General features: G+C 42.2%; 1 protein-coding gene across 1 annotated transcript in view; it reads right to left on the bottom strand.

Annotated features, from left to right (window-relative positions):
• Positions 1-22,257, bottom strand: part of PREX2 (phosphatidylinositol-3,4,5-trisphosphate dependent Rac exchange factor 2) — a 922,406-nt gene that overhangs the window by 436,101 nt on the left and 464,048 nt on the right. The window contains exon 24 of the mRNA XM_029591436.1: positions 13,838-14,060. Coding sequence (XP_029447296.1) covers positions 13,838-14,060 — 223 coding nt within the window. The remainder of the gene's footprint in view (positions 1-13,837; positions 14,061-22,257) is intronic.

Below are 22,257 nucleotides of genomic sequence, written 5' to 3'. Positions count from 1 at the left end.
AGAGTTTGTGTGCCAGGGAACATGTGTGAATGTGACAGTGCGAGGCCTTGGATGACTAAATTTTCATTTGAAAATTCACATAAATGTAGGGGCCTAAAAGTTAGCATTACTAATTTAGAAGCCTATTTATTTGAATAGATTTAAGATGCTAAATTAGGTGCCTAGCTCTGAAAATCAGTGCTAAGCTCCTAACTTTGTTTCCGCACCCTAATTCCACCCCAGAGCCACCGGCTTTTTAGGTCCTAAATTTTAGACCCTAATGAAACTATGAGCCTAAATTTAGGGACTCAACCATAGTAAATTTTCAAAAGGATTAATTTGGGAGCCTAACTCCAAAAGTTAGGATCCTAAACTCTTTGAAAATTGTCCCCCAGGAGCCTAAACCCTTTGAAAATCAACCTCAAAATTGCTAACCTGTTACCAGTAAACTATAAGCTATCATTTAAAACAGCCACAATTCCTGAAAAATGGAAGGTGGCCAATGTGATCTCAATTTTTAAAAAGGGCTCCAAGGGTAATCTAGGAAACTATTCACTGGTGAGCCTGTCAGTGCTGGACAAAATGGTAGAAGCTATTTTTAAAAGTAAAATCACTGGCCATATAGATAGATATGGCTTAATGGAGAACAATCAACATGTTTTAAAAATTGGAAGTCTTGCCATACCAATATTTTAGAAATGTTTGTAAAAAAAAACCATGTAGATAAAGGTGAGTGGGGTGATATAGGGGTAGATTTTAAAAAAGAGCGCGATTGCGTACTTTTGTTCACGCAGCAGGCGCGAACAAAAGTACGCTGGATTTTATAAGATACGCGCATAGCCGCGCGTATCTTATAAAATCCTGGATCAGCGCGCGCAAGGCTGCCGATTTTGGGCAGGTCCGGGAGTGATCTCCTACACTCGGGTCGTCGGCTGCCAGTATTTAAAATTGCGCCAATAGCCTTTGCCCTTACTATGTCACAGGGGCTACCGGTGCCATTGGTCAGTCCCCGTCACATGGTAGGAGCACAAGATGGCGCCGATGGCCATGTGACAGGGGCTGACCAATGGCACCGGTAGCCCCTGTGACATAGTAGGTCAAAGGCTGTCTGCACCATTTTGAAACCGGCAGCCGAGTTTGTGAGTGCAGGGGAGGGCTCTCGGACCCCCCACTGGACCACCAGGGAGTTTTGGTAAGTCTTGGGGGGAGTCAGGAGGGTGGGGGGTTTGTTTAAATTGGCTCCTAGGCAGCCGAATAATTTGGCGAAGATTCGTTGTATTCGTGGGGAATCGCGATACGTTTCACTTTCCCACGAATATAACGAATAAGGCCCTGTACATTGCAGATTCCAGATTCGTAGGGAATGAATGCACACCCCTAGGGTGCAGTTTGGTGACAAAAAAAGAATTGAAATGAATTGAAAAGAATTGCCATCAAGAATAAGGAAGGCTTGGAAATGTGAATTGATCTGAACTTTCCATATGTTATTAGAAACTGAAATTCTCTATTGAGCAACTATTGATATGGCCACAATCATTTGAACCGTTGTCACTCTCCCCTGATGAAGTTGCTATGCATAGAAACATCAAGGCCTTCGTGTCAAGAATAGAAGAATAAGTTTGAAGGCTCTTTGTTATTATAGAAGTGATTGGAGCTAAAAGAATAACTTGAAGGTTCTTATGTTCTCTATTATAAATCCATTTTATGAAAACCAACTATCAGGTCGATACAGTAACGTGCGGTTACAGATTCCCCGTCTGTAACGTGCTGGGAGCGCACAATACAGACGAGTAAGGCGATCCAGCGATACAGTCTCCAGTTTCACGCGTCCTTAGCGCTTCGTAAAATAGACACATAACCCTTTCCGCACGCAGCATGTATATGATGTGTAAATATCAGCGCCCGTTACAGTATCGGAGGGGAATAGCTAAGGAATTAGCTATTCCCCTCCGATACTGTAACGGGCGCTGATATTATCTCCTTAGTAACCCGCTGTTTTGCCGCGGCCTTAACATGTTAGTTTACCGCCTCCCCCTAGTAGGTGTTAGGACTGTGAGTCTAGTAACAAATCCATCGACACCGCTTAAGATACTCAAAAACAATAAAACACAATAAAAAAAAAAAGCGATACAGAGATGATCGAGAAAATGTAATGCTGTGGGACACATAAAACCTGTCAGAAAAAAAAATAAAAATTTTTAAATACCTGTTAGAGGGCCGCGTGGGTCCAGGCGGCCGGTGGCGGGAGCTGGGGGGCGGGTGGTCGCGTGTTAAATCTAGGCCGCGGGCGGGTGGGCGCCTGTTCCAGGCGGCGGCGGCGGGGGCGGGTAGACGCGCGTTAGTTTCAGACGGCCGGGGGGCGGGTGGTCGCATGTTAAATCTAGGCCGGGTCGCACAGACGCGCATTCATCCAGGCGGAGGAGCCGGCGGCGAAGCTGCCGGCTCCTCCGCCTGGATGAATGAATGCGCGCCTGTGCGACCCCTGCGATTCGGCGCTCAAGGTGTGACGTCACGATGCCCGACGTCACGGCATGTGACTGCCTTGAGCACCGAATCGCAGGGGTCGCACAGGCGCGCATTCATTCATCCAGGCGGAGGAGCCGGCGGCTTTCGCCGCCGGCTCCTCCGCCTGGATGAATGCGTGACGTCACGACGCCCGACGTCACGGCATGTGACTGCCTTGAGCACCGAATCGCAGGGGTCGCACAGGCGCGCATTCATTCATCCAGGCGGAGGAGCCGGCAGCTCGCCGCCGGCTCCTCCGCCTGGATGAATGCGCGTCTGTGCGACCCGGCCTAGATTTAACACGCGACCACCCGCCCCCCTGCTCCCGCCGCCTGAAACTAACGCGCGTCCACCCGCCCGCGGCCTAGATTTAACATGCGACCACCCGCCCCCCGGATCCCGCCGCCCGCCGGCCGCCTGGACCCACGCGGCCCTCCGAAAGGTATTTAAAAATTTTGTTTTTTACACTTCCTGGTGCCTGTCATTTCAAATGTCATTTGAAATGACAGGTACCAGCGCACCCAGGTTACTGTATAGGCGCTGTATTAAGCGCCTATACAGTAAAATGGGTTGCGCGGGCATAACCCTTCCCTAACGCTTCACAGCCGCGGCATGCATTTGCATGCAATTAGAAGAGAGTATCAGGCGCTAGGTCAAGAGAACTGTGCGTGCGGGGAGGAAGGGTGCGCCTGACACTGCCGCACTGTTTCTACCGCGGCCTTACAGTATCGAGCCGTATGTTTCTTCAATCAATAATAAGATTGATGTGCACAGAAGCACTGCTTGTCGCTAATTACATATGAGAGTACATTCCTTTATTGCTATATATATGGATTTGACTTTTTGAGATTTATATGGACATTATATTTTGTACTAAGGAATTTTTATGTGAATATTTTAGTGGGTGTATTTTATTTTTACTATTGTCGTGAGATTTACTATAATAAAATTTAAAATTTTCTATTATAGATATTTTTGTGTGCTATTTGTTCCCTCTTTAGTAACTATATACTTGTGTATTAGGTGGGAACTATTTATATAAAAGTTTTTTCTGCCCTTTTTTTACTTGACTATATATCTATATATGCAGCATACATAGATATATATATATATATGCAGAATATATGGGGCAGATTTTAAATGGGTTACGCGCGTAAATATGAGCGTAACCTTTAAGACCCCTCCAGCACGCCAAACCTATTTTGCATAGGCATGGCATGCGCACAAGCCCCAGGAAGTGCGTATGTCCCGGGGCTTGAAAAAATGGGGGGGCTTGGGTGGGGAGGGGCAGGGCATGGCGTGGCCAGAGGCCTCACCACTGCTGCTGGTCTCAGGGATCGTGTGCCGGCACTCGGCCAGCGCACACAACCTACGCCTGCCCAGAGGCAGGCATAAGTAATCCAACAAAGGTGGGGGGGGGGATTTAGATAGGGATGGGGGGCAGGTTAGATAGGGGAAGGGAGGGGAAGGTGGGGGGACGGAAGGAAAGTTCCCTCCGAGGCCGCTCCAAATTCAGAGTGGCCTCGGAGGGAATGGGGAAAGCCATCGGGGCTCCCCTAGGGCTCGGCGCATGCAAGGTGCACAAGTGTGCACCCCCTTGCACGTGCCGACCCCGGATTTTATAATATGCGCGTGGCTGCAAGCGCATGTTATAAAATCGGGCGTAGATTTGTGCGCGCTGGGTTGTGCACACAAATCTACACCCGCACGTACATTACAAAATCTGGCCCATATTATATATTTATTTATTTATTAGCTTTTATATACAGAGAGATAGATAGATAGATAGATAGATAGATAGATAGATAGATAGATAGATAGATAGATAGATAGATATGTAGATAAGTTTGGTGAAATGGGTAAATAAAATAATTTTTTAACCTTTCCATTAGTACTAAAACAAGGGAACCTCCATGAAACTAATAACCAGCAGATTCAAAAGAAATCATAGAAAACACTTTCATTATTTGAAGCTGTAGAATCTGCTGTCAAAGAATGTGATCAAGGTCACTAGCATAGTGTGGGTTAAAAGAGGTTTGGACAAGTTCATGGAGCTGTATTAGACAGATAGACTAAAAAAGTTATTGCTATCTCTGGGAGTTAGTAACAGTATATAGATCTATTTTATGTGCTTGTGACCTGGAATGGCCACTGTCGGAGATAGGATGCTAGATTTGATGGACCTTGATCTGACCCAGCATGGCAATGCTCATGTTCTTATGTTCTTCATAATCGTTATCATAATCTACTTAGCTTTTTTCCTCATTTTAGAAAAATTTTCAAGAAAAATTAGAAGATGAAAGAAAGGAAAAGCAGCAGAAGGGATGCAGTTGTGGCCTCTACCTCCTCTCCTAATCTTTACTCCTGCCAGACACCATCATGATGATCCAGTAACCACTGCACCCCCAATCCTCCTGCTCGTGGTACACCAGCAAGCCAATTAAAGATCCAAGAGCTACCCTGTCCTCCTGCAGGTGATGCACTGACAGGCCTTTGAAGACTTGTGGGCAACCTGACCTGTGCTGCTGCCTCTCGCAGCATGAGAGGTTGCCGCTGGTCATGCATGCAGCTATACATTGCTGACATTCCTCCCTTACACTGTCCTCTAAGCGCATGGGCACACATCTCTACATCTCTTAAAGGGCCTGAGGTGGGAGACGCCTATGGCTCCCTTGAATGATGTCATCCTATATTTCCCTATAAAATAACTCTTCAGTCTCTGTTTCAGGGCCTTCTCAAGGTCTCCTGGTCTCTTGTCCTGGTCTCTTGTGGTCATTGATCTTGTGGTCTCCTATGATCTTGTCTGTCCTGGGTCCATCTTCACTGGATTAAGTCTTCAGAGTCCTCTTGGTTTTAGAGTCTTGTTCCGAATTCCAGAGTTCCGAGTTCCTGAATTCCTTGTTCTTGAGTCCTATTCCTGGTCTTCAGAGAACTTGTTCCAGCCTGCAGTCCATCCTGGTCTTCATTGTACACATGGTCCTTGCCTTTGGACATCACCTGGCTCTTCGTCTTTATCTAGATCCCTGTCCTCAGTCTTTGGATCCTCGCCTGGATCCTTGTATTCAGCCATCACCTGGCTCCTTGTCATTGTCTGGACCTTGTCATCAGTCTTCATCTGGTTCATCATCTTCGCCTGGATCTCCGTTTTCAGCGTGCTACGGTCTTCTACCTCGATCCTGCTCCCGCATCTCCAGTAGGAATGTGCATTTGTTTAAAATGAAACTGTAAAGCACGACGAATAAAGCTAATTCATTTCATTTTTAATTAATGATTAGGGCTTAGGTCTAGGCCAGAAGCTGGGGCCTCACCTAGGGCATAGGCCAAGTCCTAGCAGAGGTATGGGCTAATGCCGGGGCCTTGGCTGAGACCCCCAAAAATTAAATAACATATAAAAAAAACCTTATCTTATCCGTCGGGTATCCGGCGAAGAACAGCTCCTGATGATAGGGTCTAAGCCCAGACACTGGCCCAACACCGAGACCTGACCCAGATGCTGGGACTTAGCCCGAACACCACAATCTGGGCAGGAGGCCATGTCCCGACACCAGGGCCTCAGCCTAGGCCAGGGACTGGACCTAAGCCTGACGCCAAGACCCAACACGGATTTCGGGTCCCATCGCCAGGGCCTAAGCCTGGACCCAGGCCCGATGCTGGGGCTTCCATCCAGGGTCTCAGAGCCTCTTCTTCATCTTCTTTTTTCTTCAGTACTTGCAAGCCAAATGATGCCATCCGTTGGGGTTGTGCCAGAGTAAATGGGCGCAAGGAGGATCCTGGCCCCAAGTTCTTTTTTGGGCGGGCGGGCGGGAGGCCTGGGAGGCATCGTTTTTGTTTTTTTGCCATGATTTGGGTTTTTTTAAATTGTTTGCTTCGCTTTTCTCTCATGCATGAAAACAAATCAAACAATACACAAAACAAAATTTGTAGAAAAAAAACCTCCCAAAAACAAACCAAAAACACATTTTATTCTCCTGCATATCCCAAATCTCCATCTTGGCTCTATTTAAGTCTTCAGTTCCAGCTTGGTGCAACTACAGTCTTGGCTCCGGTCTTCAGTGGATCTTTAAAATTGCCTAGCCCATGTTTGAATTCGTTAACCCATCAGGATAGTGGACAATGGCGAGCCTCAGGGTTGCGTTGGTCATGTCGTGGCACAGGGTCTCACGCATACCCGTGGTCCAAACAGGCCTTTGCATTGGCCGAGGGCTATCTCCAGAGACCAATCCTGGCTGCCGGTTCTCCGACAGTAGGCTTCAAGAAACAATTACTAATTTTAAAAAAATGTAAGTGATAGGCTCCTGTTTACATATATTTGGTAGAAACTGTGTATGCAAAGATTTTGTGGACTTGCCCCCATATGTTTCACTTGCCTTCTTCTTTGTGCCACAGTAACAACTTTTTGTTCCAGTTAAAGACTGTTGGCCGTAAATAGTAAAAATTAAGATGATAACTTTTAAACAGCTGCTCAAGCATACATGTATGTGCGTATGGTGGCTCACGTGAATGGACATGGTCATTTTATAACATACATGCATATATGTGTGTACGATATAAAATGGGCAGTATGCACGTACATGTGCGCACAATTTTGTATGGACATGTGCTTGTGTGCGAAATGCAAGCTCTACCACATAAGTGGGACAATTTTATTAGATACACATGCTGACACAATTACCAATTTCCCCAGTCCATTCCCAGTTTACCCATATAAAGGCTTCTAACTTCCTAACCCCCCTAATTAACCTTCCCCCCTTTTACCCTATTAGCCCTGACTCTTCAAATCCCACCAACTTGTCATGATTTTTTTATTTTATAATTTACATGACATCTATAGCAGGAGTAAATTACAGGGTAGGGAACCCTGGTGTGCACATTTCAAGTGACCTTCTAGGGACACCCATGTCCCGCTCATACTCCACTCAGACCACACCAGTCCCAGCACCTTTTTTAAACTTTTTGATTTGTGCGAGAACAAGGAGATATGTGGATACTCTGGCACCTTCTTAAAATCCGTGCAGCACACACTGGCCTGAAACGTGCATATCTCCAGGCTTTGGCGCATGTAGGGCTTTTAAAATTGACCTTTAAGGCTTTCCCCCCAAACTGTGCCTCTGGGGAAAAAAGCAAAGTAAACCAGGCCCAAAATTGTAAACCTTTAGTACATTTAGCCCCTTGTATTTGTTTTTATGCTTTGCAAAAAAAAAAAAAAAAAAGTTTTAATTACTATGAAATGCAATTCTAAATTTTCCATAATTCTTCTCCAGACAAATACAGTGCAAAATTGTCAGTAGATATTTTTCTTTGATTGTGGTTTTAATTAAAAAGGTATATGCCCTCTAAGAATATACAGCTGTGGGAGTGGCATTCTTTTAACCCTACAAAGAAGCAAAAAACCTCTCCAATTAATAATCAATACAACAGAAAAGAGAGGAAAAAGGATACAAATCCCATATACCAAAAATTATTTTCAATAAACAACTTATATGCTAGCAGATGACAATATCATCAATGATTGCCTCAAAGTTTCACTCTGCGGCCTCTCGCCACTCAATGGGCCGCAAGCCGTGATCGGTCACTGAAGCAGTTAGTTATTTGTAATCATTTATTGTCATCATGCTGCAAAGTCATTACTTTCTTATTATATATGAAAAAAGTTATTTATTTTTTTATGCTGTGATAATCCACCACTAAAGAAATCTAAAAAACTAAATCAAATTATTATTAAGGACTCAGGTCCTTAATTTGAAAAAACGGCTTGTACGCACTGAAATGCACGGACAGACGTTGATAGAATATTGTCGGGTTCAGAGAATTCCGCGTGGTCTACGCATTAGGAAGGAGCCATTATTATATACAGAAGATCAAATTTTCCTACAGAAGTGGAATAGCATTTTAAATAAAGGCTCATTAGACCTTATGCTTGCAATTATTGAACAAGCTAAAATTACAGCACAAGCCATTAATATTAAGATCACACAATTGTTAGACACGATAAAAAATGACGTGGTTGTTCAAGATTTCACTAATAAAGCAGTAGAAACAGATAAGACCATAGAATTGTTCAGTGAACAAGTTAAACAAACCAAACTTGAAAAATTTGTTCGGGACGAGAAAGATTATGCAAAAGGATTAGTATATTTTTGGATGCAACCTAATTACAAGAAATACAGAAATCAAAGAAAAACGTTTGAAGGATCCGATTCCTCTTCATCTGATTCATCGGGAGAAGAAGGCATGAGTGGTAATAACCAATCAAACAATAGAAGAGTTAGATTTCAGGATTCAAAAAACTACAAATCTGGAAACAAAGGGGGCAAGGCGAACAGCAACCCCAAATCGAATCGAACTGTAACACGATCTCAACAGGAATGGGATTGAATGATGGTACAGTTGTCAACCTATCTTCAGTGACCCTGACTCATGCTCAGGTTTCATTGTTAGAGAAAGGGTTATCCTTTGTGCCGTCTCGCGGTTTGGATTTGTTTGACATTGAAACATACATACATAAGTTTATCAGACAACTTTGTTTACGTGTTTATTTTTCTAATACTTCTTATTCTGGGACTGATGTTTCCATTGTTGTTCCAAGATCCAAATGGTGTCCACCTGGGTCTATGGATCCATCAATTGCCACATTTAGAGACCTAGTGATTAAAGATTTGCACTCCTTAGAGAATTCCATGCATGGTGATAATGCATTCAATTTGTCATATACGGAACGACAAGCATTAACAAATTTGCAACATCATCCATCTGTCATCATTAAATCTGCAGACAAAGGTGGAGCAGTAGTAGTGATGGACGTGGCAGATTATCAGGCAGAGGCCATTCGGCAGCTTAGTGATTCAGATTATTATTTAAAATTGACAGAAGATCCTACTTTGGAAGTTAAAGCTGAGGTTGATTCACTGATTCAAACAGCTACTCAGAGATTCTGGATTACACATAAGGAGCAAAGATTTCTTACTGTAGATTTTCCCAAGATGCCTGTATTATATCTATTGCCTAAGATCCATAAAACGTTGTCAAAGCCTCCAGGTCGACCAATTGTGTCTACAAGAGGCTCATTACTTGAGCCTCTGTCCATTTTTGTTGACAAATTTTTGGCACCAATGGTCAAATCGCTGCCTTCTTATGTGCGTGATTCTTCTGACTTGATGACACAGTTACAAGTTCAAACACAACATTTATTTCCGTGCTCCACCTTAGCTTTAGCTACAGTTCACGTGGTTTCTCTATATACGAGCATTCCCCAACAAGAAGCTTTTGAGATTGTGCAATCTAAATTGAATGAAGTTTCTTCTCGTATTCCGTCACCTTTTATTTCATCGTTAGCAGCTATGGCTTTAAACAACAATTTTTTCAAATTTGGAGATGAAATTTTCTTACAGTGGAAAGGAGTTGCGATGGGAGCCACTATGGCCCCGGACATTGCAAACCTTTATATGGGTGATTTTGAACATAAATATTTGGTTATCAATCCATACCATGGGCAGGTGAAATTTTGGCGTCGTTATATAGACGATATATTGATTGTCTGGGAGGGTGTTGAAACTGATTTTGCAGCGTTTATGCTGTGGTTAAATAGTTGTGATACACATTTGAAGTTTACCTACACTTTCTCGAAAACATGTGTTCCATACTTAGACATTTCAATTTCATTACAATCTATGGGATTTTCTTTTTCAATTTATCGAAAACCAACTGATAAAAATACTTTGCTCCGATATGATAGCTGTCACTCGTACCATTTAAAATCTAACTTACCCTACGGGCAATTTTTGAGATTGCGGCGTTTATGCTCAAACCTTGGTGATTATAAGTTGAAAGCAAAAATTTTGATGTTTAATTTCCAACAGAGGGGTTACCCTTTAAATTTGCATAAGAAAGCTTATAAACGTGCCAGGTGGGTTAACCGTGATTTACTTTTTCTCCCTGCCAATACTCAGCAGGTTTCCAACTGTATTACTTGTGTATTACCATTTTCATCTCAGATTTATAAGGTTCAAAATCTCATTAAAAAGTATTGGCATGTTGTGAGTTTACACCCAGTATTACACGAAATTCCCAGATTTGCTTTCAAACGTGGGAAAAATCTTAGAGATCTTGTTGTACACTCAGACTTTGCAGATGAAAAACCGCATGACAGTACAGATGATGGGCACACTGCAGGACATTTTCCATGTGAACATTGCAGTATTTGCAGCCAATCGTTCTCAGGGGAATGTTTACCGTTTTTTGGCAATGGCAATTTTAGATTTAAATCTCATACAAATTGTCAATCTAAGGGTGTAATTTACGGACTTTGGTGTCCATGTCCCCTTCTTTATATTGGGAAGACTAGCCGCAGTTTAAAAGTACGCATGATTGAACATAAGAGCGCTATTGTGCGTCAGCGCACTGAGGCTCCTATAGTACAGCATTGTTTACAGCTAAATCATTCTTTTGAAGTTCTGCGTTTTGCAGCTATTGAAAAATTACTCCCGAGTAATCCTACTGCGTTTTGCAGCTATTGAAAAATTACTCCCGAGTAATCCTACTACCCAAATGTTGAAGAAACATATACTTAGCCACTTATTATAATATGGCCCAAAAAGGACTCATGAAATATGAAACACCACCATCTTATCTCATTTAAAACTGTCCCGACATGTTTCGATTGATACCCAATCTTCTTCAGGAGATCTAAACAAGGTATAAATATCGAGCAAATGTTCTTCAACCCTTAAAAACAGAAAATAATCAATCTCACGATTAAGGCCCCCTAGGGGCCTTAATCGTGAGATTGATTGGTCTGTGTTTTAGCGCTTTGCATTAGGGGAATTGTAGTTAGTTGTAATTTTGAGTGATTGCTTCCGGTGACGTATGGTAGTTTCGTCTGATATTAATACGGACAGGTATACTTCTCAGGTATAGACGCTGAGGCGCCATTTTTTTAAATGTGGTGAGAGAGACAGCCAGTGTGTCCGGGTAAGTTTTTCTACTATGTTTAGTGCGGCCATTTGTGTATAAATACTTTCTTCCTGGTGTTTGTGAGTTTGTAATTATATTTATTTATTTTCTGTTTTTAAGGGTTGAAGAACATTTGCTCGATATTTATACCTTGTTTAGATCTCCTGAAGAAGATTGGGTATCAATCGAAACATGTCGGGACAGTTTTAAATGAGATAAGATGGTGGTGTTTCATATTTCATGAGTCCTTTTTGGGCCATATTATAATAAGTGGCTAAGTATATGTTTCTTCAACATTTGGGTAGTAGGATTTTATATTTGGGGTAGGTGAATGTGGGAAATATAAAATAATTTGATTTAGTTTTTTAGATTTCTTTAGTGGTGGATTATCACAGCATAAAAAAATAAATAACTTTTTTCATATATAATAAGAAAGTAATGACTTTGCAGCATGATGACAATAAATGATTACAAATAACTAACTGCTTCAGTGACCGATCACGGCTTGCGGCCCATTGAGTGGCGAGAGGCCGCAGAGTGAAACTTTGAGGCAATCATTGATGATATTGTCATCTGCTAGCATATAAGTTGTTTATTGAAAATAATTTTTGGTATATGGGATTTGTATCCTTTTTCCTCTCTTTTCTGTTGTATTGATTCTTTTAACCCTGGCATTCTGACATGCACTAGGGTTGCCAACTTGCCCCAGGACAGGTAGATCTGGTCTTGGTTTTACCCCACTGCATACATAGATGTGCAGTCTTGTTTTTCTTAGGGAATGCAATAGGAAAGTCAGTACCACATTCTAGAGTTGTGAATCGGAACCGGAATCTGATCGGTTCCGGTTCCGATCCAAATCTTAAAATTTTTATTGCCCAGCCCGATTTGAGTTCTGATTATCGACTGCACCCGATCCGATAATCAAAACACCCTCCCGAACCCCCAAAAAAGGTTTTAAAATTACCTGGTGGTCCAGCGGGAGCGCAGGGAGCGATCAACAGCTCTCAGGCCCCTATGACTTTGTCTATGACTATGGGCCGACCCATATGACATATGACATATGACCCATATGTCATAGACTATGTCTATGACATAGGGGCCGACCGTCGGCCCCTATGACATAGTGAGGGCAAAGGTAGCGCCGGCGCCATTTTGAATACTGGCAATACGGCCCGAGTGCAGGAGGTCGCTCCCGGACCCCCGCTGGACTTTTGGCAAGTCTTATGGGGGTCAGGAGGCCCCGCCAAGCTGGCCAAAAGTCCCTGGGGGTCCAGCGGGGGTCCAGGAGCGATCTCCTGCACTCAGGCCGTATTGCCAATATTCAAAATGGCGCCGGCGCTAAGGGCCATCGGCGCCATTTTTATTAACGCAGCTGATGGCCCGAGAGCGGAAGATCACACCCCTGCTGGACCACCAGGTAATTTTAAAAGGTTTGGGGGGGGGGGGTGGTCAAGGGGGTCATTTTAAAGGGTCGAGTGGGTTTTTTTTTATCAGGCCATCGGCGCCATTTATATTAGTGGCAGCCAAAATGGCGCCGATGGCCCGAGAGCGGGAGATTGCGCCAGGACCCCCCCACTGGACCACCAGGTAATTTAAAACATTTGGGGGGGGGGTTGGGAGGGTGGGGGATTTGTTTTAAAGGGTCGGGGTGGGTTTAGGGGTTGTTTTGGTGTGCTGGTTTTCCCGCCCTCCCCCCTCCCCCGATTTACGATTTTTCACGATAAATCGGGGGAATTTCTATTGTATCGCGACTAACAATTTTTGACAATTTAAAAAATATCTGACAATTTTTTTAAATCATCAAAAAACGATTCACATCCCTACTACATTCCCAATATACAATGTTGGTAAAAGCAGGACTATCTGTCTTAAAAATCTGCATGTGGTTCGCAATCCTAACATGCATCCGTTCATGATCATCAGACCTAGTCTGCAATGGCATGCACTATATGCAATATCATTGTGTTACGCCCTGTGTCTTGGAGCTTTTTCCTGCCTTTGCCAACAAACAGTGCCACTCTGCCCTGCTTCTCAGTGTCCAACAGAGAAACTCCACACTCAACGAACTGACCATCATGAAACTTGGCATTGTCAACTAGCATATTACAGTCTTCCCTCACCCCAAAGCACAGGTGCTGCTCCTTGCCATTTTGCCTGTCATACTAACCCACAGACAAAATGAACAGACGCAATCTCTCAAGAAGGCATTCTAGCTGATATTTGGTTCAAGAACACCTAAAAATAAGTTACATGACAAAATGCATCTCATCTTACATCATCTTCAATAGTGTTTTCAGTATCTAATTACAATCTAAAATGTACTCTTCATGCTTATGATAAAAGTCACAAATCCCATCTTCCCTCATCAAACCGAGTGTTCGCAGAATAAGGAAGGTTTGCCTACCTTGCTCAGCATTTTTGTCTTCTTTATCCCGAGAAGCATGTTTCCTGCTGTCCAACTGAACCCCAAAAGCACTGCCGAGAGATGTTGAGGTTTTTGGGTAGGACACTTCCATCACGTTGATATGACAGTTGGTGGGACAGAAGTCACTGCTGTGCAATGGAGAGATCTTGGATTTTGCTTGTTTAAATGTTGGCCAAGCTCTGTTTTTCAGGACTCGTGAAAACTAAAAGGTGAAAACAAAATAAATGAAAGGAAAAGGATATAGAATGATGGTTCATGGGGTACAATGGTACTACATCCTAAGTAAGTTTAGTAGGTGATTTTTTTAAAAAATTGAAAAGAAACAATGCTTTTAGCCTTTGAAGAGAACAGACCTTATATAGCTCATCAATAATCATGTTTAGTTAATGTATGAACTAGTAAACATATTTTAATAAGTATTGTCATGTATAAACACATTAAACTATTGTCCATCTTAAAAGGTCATAAGTTGCTAATAGTGTAAAGAAAAATCTTCAAGTATAAACCAAACTAAATCCTGTTTGCCTCTATTAGTATAGTTGATGACATTTCAAAATAATTAGAGCCATTGACAATCTGTATAGAAATTCCTGCAGAAGGAAGAATATTATAGGCAACTCAAGTCTGACAGATTTTATGTAAATTAGATATTCAACACTTTACTTACAGACATGTATTTTAAATAAAGGGATTCTGTAAATGATTACAACTTTGTCCTATGGATTCTAATTATCCATGTTTAAAAAGGATGTTCATTTCCACCAGTCATTTATTAGACACCAACTATTAAACTAACAGTTTCCCCTCACATTAACCACCAGGGGTTGGATATGCTCAATTTGAGGTTGGAAAGGAAGTCATGGCAGACAGCTTTTCAGGAAAGGTAGAAAAATATTGCAAACAGTATTCTGACAAGGGGTTATTTGGCAGGTTGAATGGCAGCAAATAGATGTTAATGAGGGTACGTTGAGGCATTTGTGACTGACTTAGATTTGAGCTGTGAAATGGCTTATCAGCCTGCTTAAAATATGTATAAGCCTCATTATCCCTTTTTGGACATGGCAATTTGCTCCAATTATGATCTCCTATAGAAAAAGGTGAAGGAAGTACACTGAACATGCTCGTTGAATGGCATCATCACATTATCAGGGAAACAAGCTAATGATGCTAGCCCATACTTCAGTCACACTGCTAAGAAAATAAGAACATAAGAAGTTGTCATACTGAGTCAGATAGGGGGTCCATCAAGCCCATCCTGTTTCCAACAGTGGTCAAACCAGGTTACAATCACCTGGCAAGAACCCAAACATTAACTAGTCCCATGTTACTAATTCCAGTAATAGCAGTGGCTAATCCCTAAATCAACTAGATTAATAGCAGATTATGGACTTCTCCAGGAATTTATCCAAACCTTTTATAAGCCTAGCTACACTAATTTCCCTAACCACATTCTCTGGCAATGAATTCCAGAGCTTAACTGTGCATTGAGTTGAACTGAGCCGACGATTTCAATGTATTATCCATTATGATACCTAGAACTTTATCCTGGGTGGTAATTCCTAATATGGATCCTAACATTGTGTAACTACTACTATTTTTCCCTATATGCATCACCTTGCACTTGTCCACATTAAATTTCATCTGCCATTTGGATGTCCAATCTTCCAGTCTTGCAATGTCCTCCTGCAAGTTATCACAATCCACATGTGATTTAACCTCTCTGAATGATTTTGTGTCATCTGCAAATTTGATCACCTCACTTGTCTTATCCCTTTCCAGATCATTTATAAATATATTGAAAAGCAGCAGTCCAAGTAAAGATCCTTGAGGCATTCCACTATTTACCTTTTTCCACTTAGAAAATTGACCATTTAATCCTACTCTCTGTTTCCTGTCTGCATTATTTTGGAAATCAGAGGGCAGAGCATTCCAGTAGATGACAAGATCCAAGGCAGCATGGTTTTATCAGAGGTAGGTCTTGTCAGACCAATCTGATCAATTTCTTTGGCTGGATGACCAGAGTTGATTTCAGTAAGGCCTTTGACATGGTCTGGCATAGATGATATAAATTACTGGCTTGTTAGGAGTGACACTTCAACCATACAATCCACAATGAACACTAAGATCTCAAAATAAAGGACTATTGACTATTCCCACAATATGAAACACACATCTGATGCAAATAAGAGATCATGTATTTTCCATAGCAGGTCCAAAACTCTGGAATTCTCTGCCTGAGATGTTATTTATTTATGTATTTATTTATTTATAACGTTTTCTATACCTATATTTGTAGCGACATCATATCGGTTTACAGTGTAACAGCAGGAGGAAATAACAAAGAACTGTTAAGGAGGGGGGAGGATTCCAATGGGAACAGTACTTTACAACGTTACATACTTTATCAGATAGAAAGAAATTTAAAGGAGGGCTACAAACATGGTTCTTCAAAAACCCATATACATTGACTTAAAAACTTCAGAATATGCAGAGTACCAAAGTCAAGAAGGACATAAGATAATAATCAAATCATGAAGAATAAATCAAACAAGAGAATTTAAGATTCCCCAAACAACCCACTGACTAAAATGAGAAAACTATCATTTTGATTTATTTAAAATGCTCTTTGCCTTAAGTACCAGATCTATTATTAATATGTACTACAAATCTCACTTGATAAATATTAATGCCTGCTAGTATGAATAACACCTCTGTAACAAATCATTGTTTGTGTGCTGAGCTATAACTATGAATGTCACTTTGTAAACTGTTTTGATCTATACATGGAACGATGGTATATAAAATGTATAAATAAATAAAATTAATTAATTAATTAACTGAACATCCATGATACAGACCCTTAAGTGATGACTGGGTTAGAAACTTGCTGAGTGGGAGGACACAAAGGGTAGTGGTAAATGGAGTTTACTCCATGAAGACGGGTGCTACTAGTGGTGTGGCTAAGAGATTGGTCCCTGGACTGATTCTTTTTGCATTGACATAAGCAATATAGTAGAAGGACTATTGGGAAAGGTTTGTCTTTTTGCAGATGATACCAAAATCTGCAAAAGAGTAGACATACAGGAAAGTGTGGAAAATCTAAGGAGGCATCTAGCAGAACTTGGTGAATTGTCCAAAATCTGGCAGCTAAGAATTAATATTAAGAAAAATGCAGGGTCAGGCATTTGGCTGCAAAACCAAAAAAAGCAGTAAAGCACAGGGGATGAAATTATTCTATGCATGAGTCAAGAGTGGGATCTGAAAATGATCAAGTCTGATGGACTCAAGGTGGCTAGACAAGTAGAGAAGGTGACAGTAAAAGCCAGAAAGATGGTTTGGTACATAAGGAGAAGCATGGTCAGCAGAAAGAAAATAGATCTTATTGCATCTAAGTTATTTATTTATTTTTATATACCGACATTCGATCTGAAATATCACATCGGTTTACAGTGCAACAATGGTTCTAATAAGACATTGGCTTCTTATTATTTCTTACAATATAACATCTGGTGAAACCTCATTTGAAATACTGTGTACAATTCTGAAGACCACACTTTCAAAATGGTATAAAGCAAAGGAAGTACAGAAAATGACTGTAAAATGGTAGGTGGTCTTTGTTGTAAAGTCTACAAGGTCAGACTGAAAGATCTAAACATCATCACAGCAATGAACTGTAGCATCCCCTAGCTTCAATTCAGTGGAAATAGTGAATCTCTTCCGCTAGGATGGCTCAAAGTTCCAAGTGGTACCTGGGTAGGTAGATGGTACTGGAATCTAGTTGCAACTAAAGGTGTTTCACATGTTGCCTTCTTCCTGACTAGGTAACATAAAATGAATGGGAAATCCTGCCTAGCTAGTAGTGCTCCCGAAGGTTGGGAGGGAAAGCAGGGAGTAAGAAAAGATTGTCTATAGGAAAGAATCAGTTAAAAATAACAAAATCTTTAATTTTGGAACAATCATTAATAATCTAGTTATTAAATAACTAGATTATTAAAACCAGATTCAACAGGGTGGGAGATTGAATCCGCATAGCTGTGGCTCTGAGCTCAGCTTCCAGCCTCTTTGATAACATTGCTGTAATCTGTAACGATTTGTGATGGTGTAATGCCTTGATTATTTGGTTGTCAACTAGTACGTTGCTAGCAAGATGGCTAATAATGAGATATTAGCAGGTACTAGTCCTTTGAAATGACATGATTGGAGGTGAGAGAGGACCCTGGTAATGGCACATCTCTTCCTCTCTCACTCTTTCCCTCTCTCTATATATAGTTATGAATGTTACTTCTGTAAACTGTTGTGATCTTTATTTGGAACGACGGTATATAAAATGTCTAAAAAAATAAATAAATACATAAATAAACATGCATTTCCTAGAGAGAAGACAGGATAGAGGAGATATGATGAAGACATTTAAATACCTCCAAGGTATAAATATTAGGGATTGTAGCTAAAAATACACCGGCATCTCCTGTCACAAGATAGGGGCAAAGGACAGTTGGTGACATTTTGAATAATGGCAGCTGCCAGGCCAGGAGTTTTTAATATTATTTCAAAGGTGGGCCATATTGAGTCCACCTCATATCATTTTTTTCTTTTTGTTTCATTAAAAAATAAAAAAATACAGAAGCCACCCCAACCCTTCCCGTTTATTTAAAGATTTAGCAACCCCACTCACCATTCATAGCCCACCCTCCTGACCCCCCCCCCCCCAAGTTTCACCAAACTTTCCCTGGAGCAACCTCCCACTCCTGGCCTGTCAGCTGCCATTATTCAAAATGTCACCAGCTGTCCTTTGCCCCTATCTTGTGACAGGAGATGCTGGTGCCATTGGGCAACCCTTGTCACATGATAGGGACAAAGGTCTGGCTAACACTATTTTGAAAAATGGCGTGGGCTGCCCATTGCCTCTATCATATGACAGCGACTGCCCAATGGCACTGGTAGCCAATGTCACAAGCTAGAGGTAAAGGGCAGCTTGTGACATTGGCTACCAGTGCAGCTTCACGCTCCCAGCTGCTAGGCTGGGAGCGTGAAGTCTCTCCCAGGCCCTTTGTAGACCACTGAGGAAATTTTGGTGAATTCTGGGGGATCGGGAAGGTAGGCAAAGGGGGTCGCTGAATAATTTAATAAAGGGTTGGAGCGAGTTCTGTATTTTTTTTTAATATTGATTTTTTTTTGCCCCTCCAAAAAAAAAAACAGATAGGAAAAAAACCCCACAAAATTTTGTGTTTTTTTCAACCCACAAAATTAAACGAAATAGGAAATATCATTGATATTTCCTATTTCATTTCAAATGACTGCACACTCCTAATAAGTATACAGAAGGTGGGTCTCTCAACAGAAACAAGGCTCTGGAATGATGGACTCAGGAATAATCAATGGAAATATTTCTTTACAGAGTGGGTGGTGGATGTGTAACCCATGATTATTAGCTTCAATAGTACTCCTGTGGACCCTTCTAGAGGGTCCCCCAAGACTTACCAAAACTCCCTGGTGGTCCAGCGGGGTGTCCGGGAGCCATCTCCTGCACACACCCTCAGCTGCCGGTATTCAAAATGGCACCGATAGCCTTTGACCTACCATGTCACTGGGGCTACCAGTGCCATTGGTCAGCCCCTGTCACATGGTAGGAGCAATGGATGGCCAGCGTCATCTTGTGCTCCTACCATGTGACAGGGGCTGACCAATGCACCGGTAGCCCCTGTGACATGGTAAGGGCAAAGGCTATCAGCGCCATTTTGATTACTGGCAGCCGACAGCCCGAGTGCAGGAGATCGCCTCCGGACCCCTGCTGGACCACCCAAGACTTTTGGCAAGTCTTGGGGGACCCTCCTGACCCCCACAAGACTTGCCAAAAGTCCAGTGGGGGTCCGGGAGCGACCTCCTGCACTCGGGCCATCGGCTGCCAGTATTCAAAATGGCACCGATAGCCTTTGCCCTCACTATGTCACGGGGCAAAGTGGAGGATTACACTTTAAAGCTAGAAGGCTGTGTGCATGCACTTGAAAAATCTCTGGCTGAGAATGAAGATAAAATAGATGATCTCGAGAACTGGGCTTCTTGCTCTAATCATTGTTTTGGGGGGATCATCAAAGATGCTGACCTTGATGTTTTCAAGGTTATGGAAGAGTGGTTATTGCTGGAATTGGATCTTTCTCATCTTCAGGGGAAAATGATTTTTGAACGAGTGCCCCGGATTGGACACAAGATGGTGGGGAGACTATGGCCAAGAACTATTATTGCAAAACTTTCTAATTTTCTTTATAAAGGGCTGATTTTGCAGGCCTTTTATAAGAAGAAAGCTCTGCATTATTGGAACCAGAAAGTATTTATCTTTCAGGACTTTTCAAATCAAGTTTTGCTCAGAGGTGTGCATTTTCACTGGTTAGCTCTTCCCTAGTACAACGTAACATTCGCTTCGCCTTTCAGTTTCCTGCACCCTTGCATGTGTGAAAGCAAGGTAAACATATGGATTTTAAAAGTGTAGATGACACAAAGACATTTCTAGCCACCTTGCTCAGTGACTCTGTTTGAGTTGTTTTCTTTCTTTCTTTTTCTTTTAATTGACATTTCTCATTTCATTAATGTGCCTCCGGGCATTGTTACACCCTCGTTAGTTGCTCTATGACTGAGACTTATGGAGGTACATGTGTGCATTGCTTCCCCTCTGAGTTGTTAATCTGGGGGACCTAGTTATTTATTTGTGGGGCACAACTTAAGTACTGATCACGCTATTGGCTCCCCGAGGTGGAGCTTTCTCGCACCCTCAGTAGATTTACATTTTTCAAGCTGCTTCTGATGATTCTGGAATCTTTTTTTTTTTTCTTCTCATTTTTATATATACTTTCCTTTTGAGTGCCAGTTCTTCGCATTTGGGACCTATGGAAGACATTATGACACTGCTATTTGTTAGATGGATGGGATTCACGAAAGGTCTATTTTCCCAGATGTTGCTGGAGATTTCTATTTTTCTTTTTTTATGGACATGAGTGTTATGCTGGACTGAGAATCTTCATTTCTTCAGCTGCCTGAGGTGCATTGTTCTTGCTAACATTATGCTTTGATAGTTGATTCTCGCACATTTTTCAAGCTGCTTCTGATGATTCTGGAATCTTTTTTTTTTCTTCTCATTTTTATATATACTTTTCCTTTTGAGTGCCAGTTCTTTGCATTTGGGACCTATGGAAGACATTATGACACTGCTTGCTCACTTATGTATTCATGTGAGTTTTCTTATATTTTTTATCCTATTCCTTTTCCTTCTGCTGGTCGAGAAGGGTCATACCTATTTTGTATTGCAAAATGGCGCTGGCCGTATGGCCATATTGCCATATTGCAAAATGGCGCCGGCCGTATGGCCGGCACCATTTTGCAATACAGCAATACGATTCGAGTGCAGGAGGTCGCTTCCGGACCCCCGCTGGACTTTTGGCAAGTCTTGTGGGGGTCAGGAGGCTCCCCCAAGCTGGCCAAAAGTCCCTGGGGATCCAGCAATCTCCTGCGCTCGTGACATCAGGGGACAGGAACCAAAATGGCGCCGGTGCTACCTTTGCCCTGTCATATGACAGGGCAAAGGTAGCGCCAGCGCCATTTCTATTAACGCACCCGTGGCCCGAGAGTCGAAGATCACACCGGGACCCCCCCCCCCCACTGGACCCCAGGTAATTTAAGACATTTTGGGGGGGGGGTCGGGAGGGTGGGGGATTTATTTTAAAGGGTCGGGGTGGGTTTTAGGGTTGTTTTAGTGTGCCGGTTTTCCCGCCCTCCCCCGATTTACGATTTACACGATTTAAAAAAAAACAAAACCGCGACAATCCGATTCCCTCTCCCCCCCAGCCAAAATCGATCATTAAGACGATCGATCACACGATTCACATCTCTACTTTCTATATATTTAGGAGCATAATGGTAGAAAGTGAACATGAGCAGGTAGCTACTTGATCAAATACCTTGACAACTTAATGAAAGCACATAAGTGCTTTAGGGACTGGCCTGTAAAGTTCTGAAAAAGCATGGTCAAGGATAGCACAACAACAAGGAGGCAGCGGGTAGTTGATCTCTGGCTAGAAGAAATAACCATACACAGGTCATCCAGCGCTGAGAGATTTCTCAATCCCTCTGATGGTTTTAGGGTTATGGGTTTGAATGTTTTATCAGGGAAGCATGATAAATGCAGGTAGATAAATGCTAGACATTGGACATGGTCTCCTTGCAAGTTCTGGCAGGCTTGTGCTAGCTGTGGAGTCACTCACCTAGCAACTCAATATAGAGAACCAAAGATTGAAGGCAGCACACTCAACCATTGTCATGGTGCAGCGATGGGTCTAGCCCCCCTACTGAGTCAGCAATAAGGTCATTCTTCCCACATCAAGCACAGGAGATCAAATAACCAAGGTTTC

The sequence above is a fragment of the Rhinatrema bivittatum genome, chromosome 2 (assembly GCF_901001135.1).
Source record: "Rhinatrema bivittatum chromosome 2, aRhiBiv1.1, whole genome shotgun sequence".
In the NCBI taxonomy this organism is placed as follows: domain Eukaryota; kingdom Metazoa; phylum Chordata; class Amphibia; order Gymnophiona; family Rhinatrematidae; genus Rhinatrema; species Rhinatrema bivittatum.
This window is presented reverse-complemented; position numbering and strand designations above follow the sequence as displayed.